General features: G+C 45.5%; 1 protein-coding gene across 6 annotated transcripts in view; it reads right to left on the bottom strand.

Moving 5' to 3' along the window:
- The window catches only part of LOC120398988 (tubulin polymerization promoting protein), a 116,836-nt gene that overhangs the window by 80,601 nt on the left and 10,939 nt on the right, over nucleotides 1–25,296 (bottom strand). For 4 of the 6 annotated variants that reach the window (XM_039526828.1, XM_039526827.1, XM_039526832.1 and 1 more), the window contains one exon: nucleotides 7,973–8,287. In XM_039526828.1, the coding sequence (XP_039382762.1) occupies nucleotides 7,973–8,286 (314 nt within the window). In that variant the 5' untranslated portion in view covers nucleotide 8,287. Of the gene's footprint in view, nucleotides 1–7,972; nucleotides 8,288–8,716; nucleotides 8,859–12,823; nucleotides 12,964–25,296 lie in introns of those variants that run through there. The other 2 variants (XM_039526830.1, XM_039526829.1) reach the window with 2 other exon arrangements.

Raw genomic sequence — 25,296 nt, forward strand, 5'->3', positions numbered from 1 at the left:
ATAATACAAAACACTCAAGTATTAAGTTATGCCTAATTTTTTTGTGATAACCAGACATTTTGCTGCAACTATATTCAGTCATTAATGCACGGGGCTGACAGTCCAAGCCCCAGCCTTTATCAGTTTGGATAAATGGGGATCTATTACACTAACAGGGAAAAAAGCATGTGTTGCAAACCTGAAAATGTCTGCAAAATTGTGGCCTGCACAGCAAGCTAATAAAAATCAAAACTGCACTGGAAGCCTAATATTGAGGAATCTGCAATTTCACAAATTAAGTAGGGCCTTACAAATAATACATTTCTGGAATGAAATTTTAGATGATAGAAATTTGTGCTAAAATCCATCAAACATCTGGGATTTATGAGTGTTTTCTTAAGTGTCTGTAAATATCCAGATGATTATCAAACAAAAAAATACATTCCCATAAATAACAATGAACTCAACTCACATATTCTTGTAACCACACACATTGTTGTATTTTTCCAATCATCTCGATTTTTTTATGTTCTTCATACCGACGCTTCCCCTTCCTCTTACCTTAATGTACATTCAGAAGCCATTCACTTCCAGATCTGTTCAATTTATCTTCAACCCTGTATATCATCCTCTCACCCAAGGCCACCAGCATAACTACAATCCAATCTTAATTTATGTCCCCATCTAGAGACTGGCAGTGACTCCAAATTTTTCATTTTAATTGAAATAGTGTAACCAAGCTACCACATGGCTTCATCATCAATGCTAAGTAATATAATGAACCTTAGCTGAGCTTCCTTTAAAAGCTATAAGGAAAGAAAGACAGACATTTCCAGCCTTTCAAACAGTGTAGATTCACTATAACTTTCATAGATTAAGTTTGCTTAGTCCAATAAATGCTGTTCATGTTGAGAAAAGATTACCAGATCCTACAATGTGTTCAGCACCTCCCAGGGAAAGTTCCAATGTGTTCTATCAGTACCAGCACTCTGCAGGGGGGAGAATGCTTTCCTGTAGCAGAAAAAGGTAACAACTGAACAAACTCCATCACTCAGATGACTTTGAGCAAAGGAGTCAGCAGTGATCACATATTCCTGATTTTCAGAAGCTATCCTTCATCCCAGACTAACAGCCATACATATGTAGATATAGTGATTCTGACTGAAGACTGATTTCACTAAGCTTAAATTGTCTCCAGATTCCACAAAGTTTTCCAGTTATACCCTAAGAGTACGGCTGATCAGAAAATGCACCCTTGGGGTCCTTGGCCATGGTGTATCATGGGAGATGTAGTCCAGCTGGGGAACCCAACCCAGAGAGGAGAATGGGAGCTACAACTCCCATGAGGCACCAGAGTGGTATTCTCCTATCAATATTTTTCCATTTTCAGGTGTTTGATGTTGAACTTTTGGTTGAATTTTTTTAATCCAAACTCTTTTTCAACAAAACTCTGCCTAAAACCCACATACCTTACACTGATTATTATTACCTTTCTCTAGAAATAATTCCACTGGGGGAAAATCGGACTACTCCCAATAAAGTAGGCTCTACTCAATCTGTGAGTAAGGGTCACAGAATCTGCCCGTTGATTTTTTTGGTCGGGTATGGAGGGGAGGAGAAGGAAAGGAGACGTTGCATTTGTTTGAGCACAACCAGTATACACCAAGCTTACTCATGTCTCCCAGGTGTCCAGAAAGTCACTACATTGCCAGTGTTCCAGTAGTTGAGCCTGTTAGCCTTCTACACATATAAGATTTCATTCTAGTTTTTATTTAACCTTTTAAATGTGTGCACTGTTCAGCACTTCAGGGGATTTCACTGACGCTGTTAACACAACTGTCATAATTAAAATGCTACTTGAAATATATATGTGATCTCTAGTGAAAATTAAAGCTTCCGTCACAAAGAACCAAAACAAAAAAATACAAATCACAAAAACAAGTTGGAAAAATGACTACTGAAAAAGGGTATACAGAAATGATCTGGTAGAATCTTTTAAGGAAGGCTTGAAATACTGAAATTTTCACAGTTAAATGACAGTTATTGCCTATTTCTCCCCCCACTGATAAAATACAAAAAGAAATGTCATAGCTAAAAATAATAATTTACACAGAGGGAACGTTCAAAACTTATGCTGCACTTGCCGACAATGGGTGGGCAATTAGTTAATAAGGAATTAATATTCTAAAATAAATTACTTTATCTTCCAATGATTATTGATACCTGAAGTCACTGCATTTTTAGACAACAGTACCCGAAAGCTAATCCTGGGTCCTGGCACCTTTGCGTAGAAGCCTCTGAAAGCCACCCAACCAGCAGTGGCTGCTCAACACTTACATCCTACTCATGACTCCACCCCGCCTGGGCACTGAGGAATGACATTAAAGAGGCAATGAGGCAAGATAGTGGAAGACTGGTTTCTCCAGTTGATTTACAGGGGGGTAAGAGACCAAGTTCCCTTCTTCCAGCACTGTCCTTGGCTGACAGCTCCAAAAGGAAACAAGGTGAGTGAGGTAATATCTTTTATTGAGCCAAATTCTGTTGGTGAGAGAGACAAGCTTTCGAACCACACAGAGCTCTTCTTCAGGGCTGGGCAAGGTACTCAAGAGTGTGACAGCTAAATGCAAGGTGGAGCAGATTGTTTAGCATAAGTAGCTAGCAAATATGCTAAGGGACCATTCAAGGTAAAGTAGCTCACTGACACCTCTGCAGTCATAGGACAAAACAAGGCAATTAGTGGATTATAGGTTGTTGTAATAAACCATAAATCCAGCATCTCTGTTCAATCCATGATTTTTAGGGTCTAGCAGAGTTATGAGTTTAAGCTCCCAGGCTTGTCTTTGGAACGTGTTGTGGATGAGAACTTAGAGGTCAGATACAAAGTGATTGCTGAAATGTGTTCACCCACAGGTGGGAGTAGGGTGACCAGATCACCCAGGTCAAATATCGGGACATGGGGGGGGGGGAAAAACAGGGACAGAGGGGGAAAAAATGGCGGCAGAGCAAAAAAAAAAAAAAAATCCCCCACCCCCGATTCCTCCTCCCTCCGCAAGCGCTGGAGGGAGGCCCGGGAGACTCAGGGGAGCGCGGGGCTGGGGTGAGTGTGAGTCTGGCCTGGCCCCAAGCAGGCAGGACTCGGGCGCGGTACCTGGAGGGAGAGTAGGGGGCGGCCTGCAGGGCCAGGCGGCGGTTGTTCTCCCCACCTGGGCAGCGGGACTTGGGAGCAGCCGCTGCTGCAGCTCCCACTGCCGCGGGGGGAGGAAGCGGCCGCTGGCCAAGCTTGGCGGCTGCGGCTCTAGCACCCATTAACCCCCCGAGCCCGGGCCTGCTGCGGGGACCCAGCGCGCACCCAGCCCCTGGCCAGTCGCGTCTGGGCTGGCTGCCCAGCTGGTGCAATCCCACGGGCGGCCCCGGAGTGGGGGCAGCAGGCCCCAGCCCCCCCATCCCGCTTGGGTCCCGCAGGAGAACGAATGGGGCTGGGCTGCCGATGCCTCCGCTGCGGGATTGCACCAGCCGGGCAGCCAGCCCAGACATGACTGGCCAGGGGCTGGGCGCAGCGTGTGCGCTGCTGGGTCCCTGCAGCAGGCCCGGGCTCAGGGGGTTCTGGCCCGGGTGCCAAAGCCGCAGCCGCTGAGCGCCACGTGCTTGGCCGCTTCCTCCCCCCGCGGCAATGGGAGCTGCAGCAGCGGCTGCTCCCGAGTCCTGCTGCCCAGGTGGGGAGAACAGCCACCGCCTGGCCCTCTGGGCCGCCCCCCTACTCTCCCTTCAGGTACCGAGTCCTGCCTGCTCGGGGCCAGGCCAGACTCACACTCACCCCGGCCCCGCACTCCCCTGTGTCTCCTGGGCATGGCATGCTTGGCAAGAGGTGGGGATTTGGGGAGGGAGCCAATGGGGGAAGGAGGGGGCAGAGTCAGGGCGGGGGAGGGCGCGAGCCCTTCTGGGCTCCGGAGCCTTTGCTTGTTTGTCCAGTGTCCCGACCTAACATTGGTCGGGACGCGGGACAAACAAGCAAATATCAGGACAGTCCCGATAAAATCGGGACGTCTGGTCACCCTAGGTGGGAGGGTGGTTTTGTCTTTTATCATTTTTCTGTGTGAGTTCATTCAAGAGCACAGTGATTGTTTGGTTTCACCCACGCTGAATAGATCTGGGACCGGCACGGCTACAACTACACTGCATAACTCCAGAAGGAAGCAGACAGCCAGGAGAAAAGACAGAAGACCGGGCTCTCTCAGGCAGAAGAGCCAGCACCCCAGGGCAGTCATGAGAATAAGAACCCAGTGATCCCCATTCCTAAAGAAGGAAGCAATTAACCCTGTAATAGCTGCATGGGAGTTACTGCAGCTCTGTCATTCCAGCAAAGGTTGAGACATCAGGAATTCCTGGGCAATTTTTATACAACAAAACATGCATTGGTTACCTGCATGGAGGGCACTGGGGAGTGGAAGTGGCCTGTGTTTAGATCAGTGTGGTCTTCCTCTAGCCCCATGTCCCTAATGCTCCACACAGTGGTGCAAACAGAATTCATTTCTTACCGGTATGCAGCACCAGCTGGGGGGGGGGGGGGAGAGAGGCGCGTGACCTCCCCATGTGACCCCACCCTGCCCCAGCCCAGGGCCCCGCACTCTCCCCCTCCCCATGATCCATCCCACGTTACCTGGGGAGGGGAGCGCTCCCATGGGTGGACACAGCACAGCTCTTGCGTGGGCTAATAAGAGAAGAGGAGGGCTTGCTCTCTGGAACAATAGCCACTTCACAGTCACACCTGCTTTGGGAATTGCCAGCAGAAGAGCTTCAAACCAGCTCCTTCTGACAGCAGAAAATATTTTTTTCAGACATGCTGACAAACCGAGCCCCGCGCTAGCAGCTCCTCCAGCGTGGCTGTACTGCCCCCAGCCCTTCCCCCAGCTGCATCTGCTGAGTCCTGCCCGGGGTCTGTACAGCGGCTCTGCCGGAGGATATTACTGGGTGGACAAGTCAGGGGGCAGTACAGCCATGCTGAAGGAGCTGCCAGCGTGGGGTTCTGCTCCTTTCATGCCGTGGTTCCCAGGAGAGCCGTGAACCACAGGGCTCTCCTGGAAACTGCAGCAGCGAAAGGAGCAGACAGTGGGACCGCTAGGCGGCCCCACACCAGCAGCTCCTCCGGCGCAGCAGCCCCGCCCCCAGCCCTGTCCTCCGGCAGGGCTGCTGTACAGACCCCGGACAGGAGACGTACACATGCAGCTGTGTGGAAGAGCTGGCGGCAGTACAGCCACACTGGAGGAGTTGCCAGCCTGGGGCCACCCGGTGGCCACACATTCTGCTCCTCCTGTGTCTTTCCGGTACGTCGTACCAGATATAAATAGCTTACTGGTATGGCGTACCATACTGCCCTACTTGCACCACTGGATCCACACCTCACTCCCATAGAGCATAAGTGAATCCACTCCACCCAGTAGGCATCAGGTCTGAGTCCTCAGGATCCATCAATCTAGTGCACAGCCAGTTTCTGCAATACTAAGGGCCTATTGTCACGGAGTCCCCGGGCGATGCTCTGGAACTGCTCCCCACAAAGCCAGTCAGGACTCTGGGGAACCTTGAGCAGACTGTCTTCAGGGCAAGAAGCTCACAACGTTTCACCTTCCTGGGTCTGACCTTGGAGCATTCAGCATCTGCCCCTCCGTGCGCTTCCCACAGCGAGTCCGCCCAGGCGGGGTCCTGGGGAAGCCAGAGGGTCCTGCACGCACTCCCACTTCACAGTCAGACTTGACTCTTAGCCAGTCAGTAAAACAGAGGTTTATTAGATGACAGGAATACGCTCTAAAACACAGCTTATAGGTACAGAGAAGGGGACCCCTCAGCCGGGTCCATTCTGGGGCCCAGAGAGCCAGACAACCCCCATCTGCCCTCACTTCCCATCCCCAGCCAGCTCCAAACTGAAAACTCCTCCAGCCCCTCCTTTCTGGTCTTTGTCTCTTTCCCGGGCCAGGAGGTCACCTGATCTCTTTGTTCTCCCACACCTTTAGCATCCCCTTGCAGGGGGGGAGGGCCTGGGCCATTAGTTGCCAGGAGACAGAGTGTCGACCAGAAACTGAGGCATCCACACAGTATTCAGGGGAAACATTAAGAACAGTCCCACCTCGTCACACCTATCACATCATTTACTGCATGGAAACTGGCCTGAGAAAGTAGCCCTAGGATTTGTCATTTCCTGTTAAACTTAAATATTTATTTGTTGCTAGCCTATCAAAACCAAAGAATACTTGAAAATAAACGTTGACATCATCCATCAAAATTCATTAAAACACGAAACTGAAAGCCCAAACACCTCCAAGCTTAGCCATCTACTACAATGGGCTAATTCACTGATAAGATTCCACTTGAAATACAGAGACTGGTTATGGCAACAGAATCTCCAGAAAAATACTGTCATGGGAGCAGATATGGCGAGAGGCTAACCCAAGAACAAAAGGGTTAGAGTGCCTACGCCAAAACAGCCGTGAGAGGAAACACACAGCATTTTTCCCCCCCACTCAGAAAAAGCCAGTGGATGAGGTTGTTGAAGCATAAAACAATGGATTCATTCAAGAATTAATGACATGATAGCCTATGACTCGCATACATCACATTGGACAACCCATGAAGAGTAAAGAGTCCTTTCTTCTCTGTATTTCTTATCTTTGGTGGGCTCTAAGGGTCAAATTTTCAGCAAGTCTCCCTAATTGAACCTGCAGCTGCCGCAATTTGCATGGCCTCAAACCAGCATTTACACATGAAACTGTGGGTTTGGGCATGTGCAAACATATCCTCCTGCAAACTATTAGCACAATTAAGGAATCTGGCTGAAGATTTGTCCTTAAATAAAACTAAGTGTTGTGCAACTTAAACAACTTCTAAGGTAATGAACGACAGAGGGACTAATGAGCTCAGCACCCACCAGCAGCTCCCCAGGGCCCTGCCCCAGCTCCCTGCTCCAGCTCGCCTCCACCTCCTCCGCGAGCGCGCTGCTGCGTCCTGCTTCTCCCCTCTCCCTCACAGCACTTGCGCCATGAAACAGCTGATTCATGGGACAGGGAGGGAGGGAGGGGGGAGGAGGGGAAATGCAGCACGCTGGGGGAAGAGGCAGGGATTTGGGGAAGGGATCCAAGATGGGCAGGGAGGGGGCGGAGTTAGGGCGGGGACTTTGGGGATGGGGTTGGAATGGGGGTGGGGCCAGGGGCAGGGATGGGGTGGAGTTGGAGCGGGGCCAGGGGTGGGCGGTGCGGGTACTCACCAGCGCCAGAGAAAGTTGGCATCTATGCTTGGCAGTGCCAATCTCTGGGCAGCATGCGTATGCGTCTTCATTACCAGTACACCATCCAGTTTTTGGTGGCTGATAAGTAGAAGGCTTCAGCCACAAAAAACTGGATGGCCTATTTGTGATGTAGCTGCGTGCCCATGCCACACAAGATTGGGACCATCAAGAAAATCTTATTTATTACCTCAGTCAAACTGGACTCTTAGCCTCTAAGGGGAAAAAACTAGTGAGCGTCTGTGGCTGCTCTTTGGACTTCCCCAGCTGGTGAATCTGCCCTCTGGCTTACAAGTGTGTTTAAAAACTGTAAAACTATGCATGGGTGACCCCTCACTGACCAACATTGTAGCCTGACTTGAGCCAGAGCTCTTTTAGTACAGGTACATAACACTTCCCCAGCACTTTTTAAAATTAAAGTTAGCAGCTTGTGGTGATAAACATGGATCTTTCCTGAACATACTGTAGTTAAGTCATGAAACACTCAACTCAGCTAAGGACAGCTGCTCAGAAGTTTAAAGGACATTTTCAAACAAAGTGTCATAAAGCAAATATGAAAGGGTGTAATTGTGGCAGAGGTACATGTGTGCTGTACCTGCTATTGCTCATAAAACGTTAATTCTACGAGTCACACCAGCTTTGGGGAGGGAAATAAAAATATATACCTGGGAGGGGGTGCAAAGTATAACAAGACAAGGGAGCATGAAAAGGGAAGGAACTTACTTGATTTTACTGAAGACGATGTCAACATCCGTGATTGTCACATTCTTCCCATCTATTACATGACAGTCCTTACATAATTTTGACCAGTTTTTCCCATGCATTTCTTTTCCTGTGGCTCTGGTATCTCCGTGGATGGCAAACTTTTTAAAAGACTCTTCTAGAGCAGTAAGTTCTGCAGCCATGGCCCCTTCGTGGGAACTGTTTGACTCATAAGATAGCCTTTTGGCTGCTCTCTCTTTTGCCGGATCGGCAGGAGACTTTGGAGGAGTCTTGTTTGCAGGCTTAGTGGACTTTGTTTTATTGTCAGACATCATGCTGCAAAGAGGAGGAAAAAAAAGATCAATGCATTCCCTGCAGATTAATTTGCATAGTTTACCCTCTTTATTAGTTTGTCCCTTGAGAACTAGACTCTTCACATGCTACAGTCCATGTTACAATCTGTGAAGGGAGCTTACCCTACACACTTAGTAGTAACTTGATACTTTCTAGTAGGGTTTATGTACATGGAGAGCTAGTGTGTGGTAATCCAGGGTGCAAATCTACAGCATGCTAGCTGAACACAAAGTGGCAGCATGGACCCTGCTACTGCACACTAAATATATGAAACAGCAGTACATCAAAACACACTATGGAACTTTTAGTGCCTGGAAGCAAGTCCACACAGCCAGGGATGCTTGTTAAATTCTTGGACAGTGCCCTTCTGTTAACAAAACTAACTACGAGGTAAAAGATCTGAGAACTGACCTGCTACAGTATGTTGGATTCGACACCTGCAGGAAGTAGCAGCACTAGAAAAGCATGTTCCTATTCCAGATGACGCCATTCAGATTTGATTTCATCTGGCCCCTCTGCTTTACTTTCTTTCACTCGCAGTCTGATATCAGGGGTGCTAGAACAATGTTTATAGTGGGGGCTCTGAAGGTGGAAACCATGTATTGGGCTGTTATTGCTACTTCAAGCCAGGGGGTGCGATAGCACCCACAGTACCCCTAATTCCAGCACCTATGTCTGATATGCCCGATATGCCCTTCTGGAGAAACTTGAGCAAGCTGCTAGTTAGCATAACACCTGTTTGCAGGCAGCATGAAGAAGCAGCAACAATACAAAAGAGCAGTACAATTTCTTACAATTAGAATCCTCCAACACTGATTTATCCATAGCACTCATCAGTGGTAAGAGGAAAATACACAACTCCAATCCAGTTCAACCCTCTCTGGATATGGGCTGGAAAACTCAGTGTACTTATTCTGAAATGGGTAAGAGACCACAACCTTTTAACATAGTTTAGTTAGTTTGTGTAGAGAATACCACATGTGACCAAGTGTGGGTTTTACTCCTTAATTACATGCAAAGTCCTTTTTGTTTGATCCCAGTGCTCACTAGGGTGAAAGTGTGAAAAATCAGGACGGGGTGGGGGGGTAATAGGAGTCCATATAAAAAAAGCCCCAAATATCAGGACTGTCCCTATAAAATCAGGACATCTGGTCACACTAGTGCTCACATATGACAGCAATGAATAGTATATAATGCCTAGATTAGATTTTGGCTCAGCTTCTGCCTCCCCTCAGGCCAGTCACCAAATTATCTGATGTAACCTCAGAGGACTCAGACACACCCACATTTCTCCTTTTCCTACTTAGCCTGAGTCCCGCACTCTGCAACAGCAGCTGACCATCAGCTATTTGTTGTGCAACACCTGCTGATCTATTTGGGGCCTTTTCCAGGATAGAGCCTGGGTCCCAAGGACATGCCCTTAACCTGCCCCAATACCCACCAGATACATAGCAGACACCAGGCTGTATTCAATCTTGACATGTGGATACTGGTTGTAACAACATGCAACTAAAGACCATACCACTAGAATTCACACTCTCAACAAATTTCATGTGGCCAATGATTACCATCTCCCACCCTTAGGCAGAAGGGGGAAGAAAACAGAAGGACAACGTTTAGTATTGGAACAGTAAATTTCCTTTTTTCTAGTATTTCAGATTTGTTGTTTAAACTATAATAATGTAATTGTCATTTGAATTTTCTACCTTAACTCATTCTTAAATTTACTTCCCAGACAAAAATATTTAAGAAATCACTATATTATTTCACATTTACCAGCATTTTCAGAATTCATACTCTTAATAAAGCATCTAGGTAAATTCTACACAACTCTCAAGACCCTCACAGGTTTTCCCAGACATCACTTTGATTCTGTTAATCTATTAATTGGTAATTGGCTGAGCCTTAATCAGTGGGCGGGGCATTCACTCAGGTAACTATTGCATACATCTTCACCTATTTTCAACAGAGCGCATCCTCTCTGTAGGAGTCTTTGTTGAGAGCTGAGAGAGAGCACTCTATTGTGAAGTAGGCGGCTAGAATGAACTTCTTGAAGCTAGAATTCTGTAGCCCTACACTATAGGCAATCTTGTAACACAGACTACTACAACAAAGGGAGCTTTGTACGGGCATTTCATGATAAACTTGCACCACGTAATGTGTCCGTAAGTGATGTAGCTCAGACTGTGAAGCAGCACTGTATATTTTTAAAGGTTTAAATAAAGACCCAGATTTCCAAATAAATTACATTAAAAAAGGAGAGGTCTTCATACTAATAAGAACATAAGAGTGGCCACAATGAGTCAGACAAAAGGTCCATCTAGCCCCGTATTCCGGCTTCCGACAGTGGCCAATGCCAGAAGAGGCAATTAAGTGATCCATCCCGTCGTCCATTCCCAGCTTCTGGCAAAGAGAGGCTAGGGACACAATCCCTGTCCATCCTCGCTAATAGCCATTGACGGACCTATCCTCCATGAACTTATCTAGTGCTTTTTCGAAACCTGTTACACTCTTGGCCTTCACAACATCCTCTGGCAAAGAGTTTCACAGATTGAGTGTGTGTTGTGTGGTAAAAAATACTTCCTTTTGTTTGTTTTAAATCTGCTGCCTATTAATTTTATTTGGTGACCCCCAGTTCTTGTGTTATAAGAAAGATTAAATAACACTTCTTACTTACTTTCCACACCAGTCATGATTTTATAAACCTCTATCATATCCCCCAGTAGTCATCTCTTTTCCAAGCTGAAAACTCCTAGTTTTATTCATCTCTCCTCATATGGCAGCTATTCCATACCCCTAATCGTTTTCTGAACCTTTTCCAATTCCAATACATCTTTTTTGAGATGGGCGACCACATCTGCATTCAAGAAGAGGGCGTACCATGAATTTATATAGAGGCAATATGATATTATCTATACCTTTCTTAATGATGCCCAACATTCTGTTTGCTTTTTTGACTGCCGCTGCACATTGAATGGATGTTTTCAGACAACTATCCACAATGACTCCAAGATCTCTTTCTTGAGTGGTAACAGCTAATTTAGACCCCATCATTTTATATGTATAGTTGGGATTATGTTTTCCAATGTGCATTACTTTTCATTTATCAACATTGAATTTCTACCTGTCATTTTGTTGCCCAATCACCCAGTTTTGAGAGATCCTTTTGTAGCTCTTTGCAGTCAGCCTGGGACTTCACTATCTTGAGTGGTTTTGTATCACTTGCAAATTTTGCCACCTCACTGTTTACCCCTTTTTTCAGACCATTTATGAATATGTTGACTAGGACTGGGCCCAGTACAGACCCCTTGGGTACACCACTATTTACCTCTCTCCATTCTGAAAACTGACCATTTATTCCTATGCTTTGTTTCCTATCTTTTAACCAGTTAGCAATCCATGAAAGGATCTTCCCTTTTATCCCATGACAGCTTACTTTGCTTAACAGCCTTTGGTGAGAGGGACCTTGTCAAAGACTTTCTGAAAATCTAAGTACACTATATCCACTGGATCCCCCTTGTCCACATGTTTGTTGACCCCCCTCAAAGAATTCTAGTAGATTGGAGAGGCATGATTTCCCTTTACAAAAACCATGTGGACTCTTCCCCAACAAATTATGTTCATCTACGTGTCCAACAATTGTGTCCTTTACTATAGCTTCAACCAGTTTGCCCGGTACTGAAGTCAAGCTTACTGGCCTGTAATTGCCAGTGTCGCCTCCGAAGCCCTTTCTAAAAATTGGCATTACATTAGCTATCCTCCAGCCATTTGGTACAGAAGCTGATTTAAATAAGTTACAGACTACAGTTAGTAATTTCACATAAGAGTTCCTTCAGAATTCTTGGGTGAATACCATCTGGCCCTGGTGACTTGTTACTATTTAATTTATCGATTTGTTCCAAAACCTCATTTAACGACACCTCAATCTGGGACAGTTCCTCAGATTTGTCACCTAAAAAGAATGGCTCAGGTTTGGGAATCTCCCTCACATCCTCAGCCATGAAGACCAATGCAAAAAATTCATTTAGTTTCTCCACAATGGCCTTACTGTCCTTGAGTGCGTCTTTAGCATCTCAATCATCCAGTGGCCCCACTGGTTGTTTAGCATGCTTCCTGCTTCTGATGTACTTAAAACATTTTTTGCTATTACTTTTGAGTCTTTGGCTAGCTGTTCTCCAATACTTCTTTGGCCGCTGATGTTAGAACAAGTGACAGATTTTAAGAAAACCCCCAATGCTGGTGCAGCCTAAGAAAAGAGGCACTAAAGCCATGCCACAAAGATCTACAAACTTCAGCTCTGTCAAACCAGTGGGAAAAGTGAATTCTGGAGTGGAAGACCCTTCAGTGAGAATGCCCTGCTCCATGTCCACAGAAGTTTTTTAATCTAGGAGCTATTAACTCAGGTGCCCCAGCTGACCTTAACTGTCACAAAGTTTTCCTAGAGAAAAGAAGGGTCTCTGATAGCCAGCACTACACCAACTGGATTTCATAGGTCAGTATTAACATCTTAAATCGTACCCAGCAAACAAGAGGAGTGAAGTTGTCAAAGACCTGCTGTGGTAGGACACCAGCAGCTGACATCATTCAGCAGCCCCATGTTGCACCAGCTCATTCTTCCAGGAATTTTTCAATGGTCATCCCATGTAGAGTACATGGCAGCAAGACAATCTAGAAGCCATACACTCTGAAAGTCAAATTTCAGATGAAAAGCAAGTTAACTTCAAAGAACTTCTCTGACTATCTAAAACACAAGATCCAAGATCTTATAATTAGGGCTGTGCCCTTTCTGATGGCTGGCACAGATTTCCCTGGAAAAGTCCTTTTGCTTAGACCACCATATATCTATAATTAGGGCTGTCAATTAATCACAGTTAACTAACATGATTAACTCAAAATTAATTGTGATTAAAAAAATTAATCACAGTTTTAATCGCACTGTTAGACAATAATAGAATACCAATTGAAATGTATTAATTTTTGGATGTTTTTCTACATTTTCAAATATATTGATTTCAATTACAACGCAGAATACAAAGTGCACTTTATATTATTTTATTATAAATATTTGCACTATAAAATGATAAATAGTATTTTTCAATTCATCTCATACAAGTACTATAGTGCAATCTCTTTATCATGAGAATACAACTTAAAGTAGATTTTTTTTGTTACATAACTGCACTCAAAAACAATGTAAAACTTTAGAGCCTACAAGTCCACTCAGTCCTAGTTCTTGTTCAGCCAATTACTAGGACAAACACGTTTGTTTACATTTACAGGAGATAATGCTGTCTGCTTCTTATTTACAATGTCACCAGAAAATGAGAACAGGCGTTCACATTGTACTTTTGTAGCCAGCATTGCAAGGTATTTACATGTCAAATATGCTAAACATTCATATGTCCCTCATGCTTCAACCACCATTCCAGAGGACATGCATCCATGCTGATGATGTATTCTGCTTGATAACGATCCAAAGCAGTGCAGTCTGATGCACGTTCATTATCATCATCTGAGTCAGATGCCACCAGCAGAAAGTTAATTTTCTTTTTTTTTTTTGTGTGGTTCAGGTTCTGTAGTTTCCGCATCGGAATGTTACTCTTTCAAGACTTCTGAAAGCATGTTCCACACCTGGTCCCTCTCAGATTTTGGAAGGCATTTCAGATTCTTAAACCTTGGATCAACTGCTGTAGGTATCTTTAGAAATCTAACACTGGTACTTTCTTTGTGTTTTGTCAAACCTGCAGGGAAAGTATTCTTAAAATGAACAACGTGCTGGGTCATCAAATATATGGCAGACTGCAGTTAAAAAACAGAGCAGGGGACATACAATTCTCCCCCAATGAGTTCAGTCACAAATTTAATTAGCCCGTTTTTTTAAACATGTGTCATTATCTCCCGTAAATGTAAGCAAACTTGTTTGTCTTAGCAATTGGCTGAACAAGAAGTTAGACTGAGTGGACTTTCTAGGCTCTGAAGTTTTACATTGTTTTGTTTTTGAGTGCAGTTATTTTTTGTACCTAATTCTACATTTGTAAGTTCAACTTTTCATGATTGCACTACAGTACTTGAATGAAGTGAATTGAAATACTGTATCTTTTGTTTCTTTTTTACAGAGCAAATATTTGTAATCAAAAACAAATCTAAAGTGAGCACTGTACACTTTGTATTCTGTGTTGTAATTTAAGTCATATTTGAAAATGTGGGAAACATCCAAAATATTTAAATAAATGGTGTTCTATTATTGTTTAACAGTGCAATTAATCACAATTACTTTTTTTAATCGCTTGAGAGCCCTATCTATAATTTATCTGTACAAATCCTTGGTTACACTAGGAAGCTTAGCAAAAAGGCTACCTTGTATCTTGTTTAGGATTCATCATCAACTGAAGCTACATCCTTCCAGGCAATACAAATAAAATACTTATGTAAGCTTTCAAGGACAAATATTCACAAACCCCTTAAAAACAAAAATTAAGAAATTTAATCAGGCACAGAATAGCACAACAAAACATGAAAGCTAAGAAACCAGCTCCATTAATTATTTTCCATTAATCAAAAACAGAATTTCAATTTAACTTATCAAAAACTATGTAACCCAGCACAATCATGGGAAGGAGATTTATATTCCTAAGTGAATATGGACCAGTTGTGTATTTTCAAAAAGTCAAGCATGGTTATGAATTTAGGATAACTAAAAAGGATTTTGATTCTCCTTTACATTCTAAGCAGTGGAAAATGAAAACAAAAACACCAACTTCTGTGCAATGTTAAGGGAAGAAGTACTTGAACACTGTATACTTAAAAACCTGGGCATTAAAAAGTCAAGAAATTCTAAATAAAGGTTGAATTACACACACACATACAAAATATGAAAATATACAATTAAGGTTACCCAAACAACTATAATTTTTTTTCTTCCCTCAACACCATCCAAATAGCCCACTGAATTGGGGGAGGGTGGGAAAGAGAGAGAGAGTCATCTAAAACTTATGACCTCCACACAGACAGCCTGAGCACTTTTTAGCAGGCCTGAGAATCAATGTTTTGCCACCACACTCTTGCCCTCACCCCACCCAAACATCAGTCCACCATGTTCACACTACTATGCCACAAAGATGGCCTTAGGATATTTTTGTCCCTTCTTGAGTTTTTTTTTTTTTGTTGTTGTTTTTTTTTGGGGGGGGGGAAGGAGGAGGCCAGGGAAGAGAGGGAACAAGGTTAGTTTTTGGAATGTGCCCCAGATGTAACAGACTCATGTTAAAAAAAACATTATGTGCATTTAGGTCTCTGCTCCTTTAAGCCTCCCATTGCTGTATCCCATCTCTGTGCTGAGGCCTTTGCGTAGCTGCCAACATTTAAAACAAAGCTTTGTAAAGGGACAACTGTTCAAATGAACTGGGGTTTCAGGAAGCCCTCGGCCCAAACAACTGGAGGATTGTGTGTGCAGCCCAGTGAACAGTACATATACACAATCTATCGTCTACAGCCAAGCGCTGAGGTACAACCGCATTTGCTCCAACCCCTCAAACAGAGACCAACACCTACAAGATCTTCACCAAGCATTCTCAAAACTATGATACCCACACAAGGAAATAAGGAAAGAAATCAACAGAGCCAGAAGTGTACCCAGAAGCCTCTTGCTGCAAGACAAGCCCAAGAAAGAAACCAACAGAACTCCACTGACCATCACCTACAGTCCTCAGCTAAAACCTCTCCAACGCATCATCAGTGATCTACAACCCATCCTGGACAATGATCCCTCGCTTTCACAGGCCTTGGGAGGCAGGCCAGTCCTCGCCCACAGACAACCCGCCAACCTTAAACATATTCTCACCGGCAACCACACACTGCACCATAGTAACTCTAACTCAGAAACCAATCCATGCAACAAACCTCGATGTCAACTCTGCCCACATATCTACAGCAGCGACACCATCACAGGACCTAACCAGATCATCAGTTCATTCACCTGCACGTCCACCAATGTAATATACGCCATCATGTGCCAGCAATGCCCCTCTGCTATGTACATCGGCCAGACTGGACAGTCCCTATGTAAAAGGATAAATGGACATAAGTCAGATATTGGGAATGGCAATATACAAAAAACCTGTAGGAGAATACTTCAATCTCCCTGGACACACAATAGCAGATTAAAGGTAGCCATCCTGCAGCAAAAAACCTTCAGGACCAGACTTCAAAGAGAAACTGCTGAGCTTTAGTTCATCTGCAAATTTGACACCATTAGCTCAGGATTAAACAAAGACTGTGAATGGCTTGCCAACTACAAAAGCAGTTTCTCCTCCCTTGGTGTTCACACCTCAACTGCTAGAAGAGGGCCTCATCCTCCCTGATTGAACGAACCTCGTTATTTCTAGACTGATTCTTGCCTGCATATTTATACCATGCACTACATGCATCTGACGAAGTGAGTACTCACCCACGAAAGCTTATGCGCCAATATGTCTGTTAGTCTATAAGGTGCCACAGGACTCTGTCGCTTTTTACAGATCCAGACTAACACAGCTACCCTTCTGACACCAGTACATATATTGTACTTTATAAATACTACTTCATTCTCAAACTACAAACTGTTGTTCCCCCTTCCAGTTTGAGGTAGGTAAACATTATTGCCCATTATGGAGATGGAAAAATTAAGCTGGAAAAATTAAATGATTTGAACAAGGTCACAAAAAGGTTCATGTTAGAACTGGGATTATAACGTGGAAGTCCTTTATTTACAGTTCCATGCCTAGTCCACTAGATCATGTTCCCTCCCATGTTACTGAACTGCCTTTCCTTGTGGTCACAGATTGCCCAGATTTGTCACACTAGGCCCAAAGGTGCCAACTCAGCTGCAGGCATCCAGCCCAGAGTATAGTTGTCCTAATACCATCAATGAAAGCCACATAATGATCTGGAATCCTCCCAAAAATGCAGGAACCTACACCTAACATTTCCATGCATCCCAACTGCCAGTGCTGGGTAGCCATAGAGGATGCACGAATACCCTGGGATCATTAGGATATTGATCACTAGGGCTGAAAGTTTGTCAGTTTACAATGATTTACATCTGTTTATTTTGCAAGAAAGAGGGCTGTAAACTTACTGCTACAGCCTTGGGATTTTTTTAAATGAAAACAGGGATTGTCTTTTATATTTACCAATCCTCAAATATGGAAGACCTGTGGGCTTCACTGGCTTTAAATGTCCTGTGGGGTTTATAATTTCAGTAGCTTACAAACTCTGCAGAAACATCTGTGGCTCTTGCATGTTTTAAAGCAGTTACTGCAGACTGTGTCCAACCCAGCCCTTTGTGACCTGCTGCACTAAGGCCCTGATGTATTGTGTAGGCAGCAGCAGAGCAAGTCAGCATATTTTGTGTAAAGCAGGCATGAGCCAGCATGAAGCGTTTGAAACATTGATGTTCCTAGTGTAAGTATTGTTCTTTCTCCCACCCCACACAGAACTAGACAAAGGTATCATTCCTCACTAAGGGCAGCCTATTAACTCAAATGTAAGATATCACCAAACCATTTTTGACTTACAACACTACAAAACAGCATTAGAAAAATCTCTAGAGTGAGATTGCCTACATTTTTTAAACCTCCCTATTTCCTTTCCCAAATGCCTTGTCCAATTTGTCTCCAGCTTTCCAGAAATATTCTGGTCTGGCATAGGACCACACCTAAGATTTCAAGTAGCTTGGTTTCAGATAGGTGTAGTGTGTGTCACCACAGGTTTATAATGGAAGCCTTGTTTCAACATTAACTATGGAGAGACACTAGCTTTTGTATCAATTGAAGTGTACTTTCTAGGGCAGAGGAGTCAGGGATGAGAGCAATCCAACCAGTTTATTCTACTAACTATGCAGTGTATAATTATTTACAGCCTCAGTTTCTTAGACACAATCCAGCTAGCTGAGCGAGAGCATCGTTTTGAATTATTACTCTCCTCGCTGATCAGTAATTTTTTCTTCTTTAAAACTATTCACCAGCTGGCTGCGACAAGGTCAAAAGTCTTGTGAACTAAATAAGTAAAGCTTTCAGTCCACATTATTTACAGGAACAGAAGACATTTTTAAAGATAGGCATACAGGGACAAATCCTGGTTGGACTCTCCACTGACGCTGGGAGAAAAGAATCAGCAGTTTTACCAGATACAGTCTCCCTTGCAAAGGATTTACCATGACCTTATCCACCCCACCTCCAGCCCCTGCTTACTCCAAACCCTAAATTGCAATGACACAGATGTGAACCACTGCTCCATGGGAACCACTGTGAATCACTGCTCCACGGGACACCAAAGAATGCAGCTTCCCTTGACTAGCCTCTACATAGCCTGCTTCTCCCCCAAAGGAGAGAACTGTGGCAATTCTGCTGTATTTAGAGATTTCCATGCCTGCGGAGTGGGACAGGAAGAGTTGAACCTAGGGTGACCAGATGTCCCGATTTTAGGGTCTTTTTCTTATAAAGGCTCCTATTACTCCCCACTCCCTGTTGCGATTTTTCACATTTGCTGTCTGGTCACCCTAGTTGAGCCCACAGTGAAAAGATTACATTTATAAGAATATTGATTGTCCTACAGGTTGGTAAACTTCATCTCCAGATTGCAACAAGTCCTTCAAGCATTATATCCTGGGGTAGTAATTTTTTTCTAGCAATAGGTTCCTACTATCAACTTCACCTCCAGTCAATAGTGTATGCCTCTCAAACAACTGTAAGCCTTCTCTTACTTCCACTGAAGACAAAATTGCCAGGCATATATGCCAACCCTCTCAGTTTTCAGACCTTGCTATGAGTTTATGGAGAGGAAAAACACTAGTCTATGGGGAAATCCCACCTGATGGGCTGCTCTTCCCCATTTTCCTGCCTGCTAAATAGGATAAATGGGAACAGTCTTTATGCAGATTAATGAAAATATATGCATATTGTGGCAGAGCTCTGACCTTGCCCCCGTGGGTCCTGCACTTCTAGGCAGTTTATGCTAGCCTCAGTGGCTCACTGTGACCCTCCGCGTAGCCCTTCTCTCTCTCTAGGGCCAGGGTTACAGTCTACTGAGCCCTTTTCATAGAATCATAGAATCTCAGGGTTGGAAGGGACCTCAGGAGGTCATCTAGTCCAGCCCCCTGCTCAAAGCAGGACCAAACCCAACTAAATCGTCCCAGCCAGGGCTTTGTCAAGCCTGACCTTAAAAACCTCTAAGGAAGGAGATTCCACCACCTCCCTAGGTAACCCATTCCAGTTCTTCACCACCCTACTAGTGAAAAAGTTTTTCCTAATGTCCAACCTAAACCTCCCCCTCTGCAACTTGAGACCATTATTCCTTGTTCTGTCATCTTCTACCACTGACAACAGTCTAGATCCATCCTCTTTGGAACCCCCTTTCAGGTAGTTGAAAGCAGCTATCAAATCCCGCCTCATTCTTCTCTTCTGCAGACTAAACAATCCCAGTTCCCTCAGCCTCTCCTCATAAGTCATGTGCTCCAGCCCCCTAATCATTTTTGTTGCCCTCCGCTGGACTCTCTCCAATTTATCCACATCCTTCTTGTAGTGTGGGGCCCAAAACTAGACACAGTACTCCAAATGAGGCCTCACCAGTGCTGAATAGAGGGGAATGATCACATCCCTTGATCTGCTGGAAATGCCCCTATTTATACAACCCAAAATGCCATTAGCCTTCTTGGCAACAAGGGCACACTGTTGACTCATATTCAGCTTTTCGTCCACCGTAACCCCTAGGTCCTTTTCTGCAGAACTGCTGCCCAGCCATTCGGTCCCTAGTCTGTAGCAGTGCACTTATGAACACTGCAGAAGATCAATTCCAAAATGGTAGGAAATATCCTAGACCTCAGTGAGCTGAACTCTGTTGATTTCAGTGAAAAATCAGAAAAACCAAAAGGTAGGAAATGGGGGAGGAGGGGTACACATAGGGTATGTCTACACTGCAAGTAGACACCTGTGATGCCAGCTGACTGGGGCTCACAGGGCTCAGGCTAAGGGGCTATTTAATTGCGGTGTAGAAGACCCTCTCACATCCCCAGGTCTTTAGAGACCAGACTCCTGCCCAAGCTCAAATGTTTACACCGCAATTAAACAGCCCCTTGGGCTTGTGGGGCTCAGTCTGAGGCAGCTGAGAGGGGCCAGCCACAGGTTTTCAACTGCAATGTAAACACACCCGCAGAGCCAGCAGTTTCAGTCACCTCAATAATTCTCTACAGATTAAATAAATGGTTGATGGCAACCATTAATACCTTCCAGCATAATATCTGCCCATCCTTCCAATAGTTTAACATGTTGACACCATGAAACATTTCTCTCACAGAAAAGGAATTAAAAAAAGCAGGAGGAGGAAAGGTGGGGGGAGGTTGTGGCGGGAAAAGTGGCCCAGCTCCTGGCATGGGGCAGTGGACAAATAGGTAGCCCTGGCATAAAGGAAAGTAGGGATGAATGAGGGACAATGGTATGGGGGCAGGGGACATGGGGGCACACAGAACCCCTTGTATGTGGTAAGGAGGAGAATAGTGGGACGGGAGAAATGAGGGGGGGCAGGTGGAGTGCTGGACACACGGAGCCCCTGGCACATGGTAGGGGTTGAAGGGAGTCCCTGAAATAGAGGAGGATGGGGAGCTGGCAGCACACAGGGAGGTTTTGGGGTGGGCAAGGGGTGTGGAACGGATGGATGCAAGGAGCCCGGGTGAGAGATCTGGCGGGGCTGTGAGTACCCTCTGAGCGTATATAATATATTGGTAGGTCTCCAAGTTTCTCCTCTATAACATGACTGTGACTCCCTTCAGCCAGCAATTTTATGTTTTCCCTGATTCCAGGCCAAAACTCCATCACCAATCTGGAGCTCCTGTTACCATAGGCACCGATTCCATGGGCATTCCGGGGCTGGAGCACCCACAGGGAAAAATTGGTGGGTGCTCTGCACCCACCAGCAGCCAAGCTCCCCTCCCCCCCCCAACCTCACCTCCACCTCCTCCCTGAGCACGCCGCGTCCCTGCTTCTCCTCCGAGGGATTGCCACCACAAAACAAGCTCTGGGAGGGATGGGGGAGGAGCAGGAACGCGGCATACTCAGGGGAGGTAGCGGGGAAGAAGCAGGGCTGAGGTAGGGCTTTGGGGAAGGGGTTGGAATGAGGGCAGGGCAGTGGTGGAGTCGGAAGTAGATGGGGGGGTGTCGAGCACCGACCGGCGCCAGGAGAAGTTGGCACCTATGCCTGTTACCTCACTCACCAGTCCTAATGGGCTTTGTTCTGTTGATTTTGATGACCTGAGGCTTGTGTTGCCATCTGATATGCCTCCTCCAGTTGATCACTCAGGCAAGTCTCATACCCCAAATATGCTTCCATTAGCGCCCCATGTGAAGACGCTCAGAGATCAACTGGCAATCGGGCTTCTCAACCAAACATCAGCACGTATGGTACGTACCCAGTTGCATCATGCCAAGTGCAGTTATAGGCATGTACTAAGTGCTCCACATGCCAGCGCCAGTATTTCTTCTGCTGAGGCTCCAGGGTTCCCAGCATGTTGAACAATGCGCAGTTCACTCGTTCTGGCAGCAGATCCTCTTGCAGATGGTAAGGGATGGCATGCTACTTTTTGATCCCCATGATCTTGCATGGTTCTTTTATTAACCAGCTCGCAAAATCCTGTCCCTGGCCTGAGTCTAGTCTCGCATGCAGCCCAAAGTGAATGAAGACCTTCTCACACAAGGTTTCTCCTTGGAAACCATGGAAGCTTTCTGAACTTTGGTGGGGTAAGCCTGGGCGTAACAAATTTAATGGTCAGTCACCATCAAAAGGTATTAGCAGTACCCCAGGGGTCAGGCACTAGACAGAAAATCCATAATGACAAGCTTCTTGGGTGCCAAACTTGTGATGTTGACAAGAGGAGCTGCCTGCTTAGGCAGTCTTTTGTCAGATACAACTGGTGCAGGTGTGAACATGATGGGCAATGTCATGCCCCCATCCCAGGCCAACAGAATCTCACCTTAACCAGGGCCTTCAAAGCCTCTACTCCCAGGTACCCTATTCGACTGTGGCAGGGCTCAATACCTCTCACCAGTACTTCTGTGATAGCACCAACTGGTTTGGGTGATGTCGCTGGGTATGCTTCTGCCCTCATTAAAAAGTCTCCTGTCCCAAACCAATAGGTGGATCCATCCCTTTAGCAAAAAGACCTCCCTTTGGGTGACTTACCCACTTAGCTTTGAGGTCCTTTCCAACACATAAAGAGGATCCTTCATCTGTAAATCGGCTCACTGGGCACGCTTCATCTGTTCATCCCTCAGACTGGGCAGCAGAGGGTCCTGTAGTCTAGTAAAACTTGTGTAGACTGTTGGTGTGGCTTCCAGTGGTACCACAGACAGTCAATCGCTCGTTTTCCATTAGCTGTGGATTTATCCTCCACATTAGATACCCACTGGCATAATGCTCTCAAATCAGGAATCCCCACATCCATTGAAGCATCAAGTAATAAGTCCTCAGTTTAAGGCCAATGAGACAAGGCATCTGCATCCATGTTTGTTGCCTGGACCAATAATGCATGGTGAAATCATAGGCAGAGTGCACTACTAACCACCAGCGCCCTGCTACAGATAATTTTGCTGTTCTCTTGACATACATCAAAGGGTTATCATAAGTCTTTAGAATAAACTCAGCCCCACAGAGGTAGTCATGGAACCTCTCTCACAGTCCACTTTAATGCCAAGAACTCCACTTGATGGGCAGTGTCATTCCTCTCAAGGGCTGTGAGGCCTCGACTTACAACAGCTACTGGCTGAGATTTGCCCTCGTGTTTTTGATAAAGGACAGCTTCTAACCCAGTGTAGCATGCATCAATATGAAACTCATGTGGCTGGTTGGGATCAGTGTACACCAAGACAGGGGCTTGAGTGAGTTGTCAAATGGATTTTCCAGAAAACTTCTTTGCACTCAGCAGTCCACCACTTTCTGAAAGGTGCACTCACATTAAAGTATTGATCCTGGTGTGGGTTCCCCTTCTTATTTGTGGTAATATCCCTTGGTGAGCTCTGTGATCGCATGCACGATGTGGGGAAAATTCTTTATCAACCTGCGGTAATTGCCACAGAACCCCAGAAATGACTAATTCCTTGAAGGTCATGGGCTTTGGCCAGGTGGTTAACGCCTTCACCTTCTCCAGGTCCGTGACCATATCATCTGTAGATGCTGTGTGTCCCACATGTCTTACAAACATCTGGCAGATGATGCACTTGTCCAGGGATAAGTTGATGCCAGTCTCTTCCAAAAGCTCCAGGACTTTGCATGTCCAAGCCTCATGTTCTCCTAAAGTGTGCCTAAATACCACGATGTCATCCAGGTACACCAGACACGCTAACAGGTGCATGTCCCCTACCACCCACACCATGAACTGTTAAAATGAGGCTGGAGCCATGGACACCCCCCAAGGCACGTGATAAAATTGGTAAAATCCCAAGGAGCAGATTAAAGCTATCTTCTCCCGGTCCTTCTGTGCCATGGATACTTGATAGTATTCGCTGCAGAGATCAAGGATAGAGAACAAGCAACTGCCTTTCAGGCTATCCAGGTATCACTGATCCAGGTATTATGTACTGGTTGCGGAGTGTCCACCAGTTCAGAGTGCGATAATCAATGCATATGCACACCTTGCCACTTCTCTTTTGCACTACAGCAATCTGCAGGTGCCACCTCACATCTTCGATGGCAGCGGGGGATAATCATCTCGACCCCTCTTGTAAAGGCCAGTTGTCCTACATTTGGACACGGTGCTCCTCTTCTTGAGCACAACTTGCATTCCACTCGTGCATAGCGAAAACAGCCTTTCTTTACAGTAACTTCTCACACAGGCAGTCCTTCCACTCAGCAGGAAGAGAGGAATCCCACTGGAAACTATCCCTCCCCAGGGTTTAGCCTGTCTCCTCTTGGGATGGGGGCCCCCTCACGCTCCAATATGCAGCTTTTCATAAAGTATGCATTGGCAGCTCCTGCAGGTAGTTGTTTCCCACCATCTCATGGAACTTTCACACCAATCTCTGGAACAGGTTTATATTTGTTCTTAGGATTCAGGGTGCACACACTCTTCATTCCAGATCTGAGCAGACCAGCACCAACATTTCTATTTTCTGGGTTGCCCTGTGTTGTCCTTCAGAAATTGGACCTTCAAAAGGATATATCCCTGATAAGGACAGAAGTCACAACCATTTCCCAGACTGTTGGGCTAGACAGGAAGTGCAACAATAAATACCGCAGGTATTCTCGGTAGCAAGATTCATAAAGTATGGTGATCTGCCATCCGCTGTCCAAAAATGCCTCACACAATCATCCTTCTATATGGATGAACACTACAGCCTGGAGTCCTATCAGCCCCTTGATGTACCCCCTGTCTGTGGTTTTTCCTGGGGAGCTTTGGACTTTCAGGATTTCCCTGAAGCTCCTCAACAGTTCACTACAGTTGTTGGGATACAGCTGCATGGTCTGTCTCATTCTGGTAGCGCGAGGCATAGTGCCCAACTCTCTCTCAGTTGTAACGGAAATTGTCTTGTGGACTATCACTGCTTCGATGGTCCTCCCTTTGCAGCCCCCTACTGCTACTTTCCCCTCTTGCAGGTGGCAGGGTATGTCCCTGAGTCTTCACCATGGCCACTTCTCAGGTCAATTCTCTCAGAGCCACCATCACTGATGGGGCCTCTTCCCTTTCTTCAAGCCCTACAGCAGTGTAACTCCTTGTCTTCTTCAGCTGCACCACTGGGTCCACCCACAATGACCACTCCCCCTCTTCAGGTCTTCTCAAATGAGATCATGGAACAGGGGAGGGTTTGGGGCCTGCTTCAACAGCCACAATTACCACATCATCATCCCATCTTGGGTGCCCAGAAAGATCTGGTCCAACCCAGTGAAATCACTACCTGCTGCAGCAAGTCCTCTAGTCTTTTCATGAAACCTGACAGACATTCACAGGGCTCCTGATAGGTGTGGAACTCCTT

The sequence above is a fragment of the Mauremys reevesii genome, linkage group 2, assembly GCF_016161935.1.
Source record: "Mauremys reevesii isolate NIE-2019 linkage group 2, ASM1616193v1, whole genome shotgun sequence".
NCBI lineage: Eukaryota > Metazoa > Chordata > Testudines > Geoemydidae > Mauremys > Mauremys reevesii.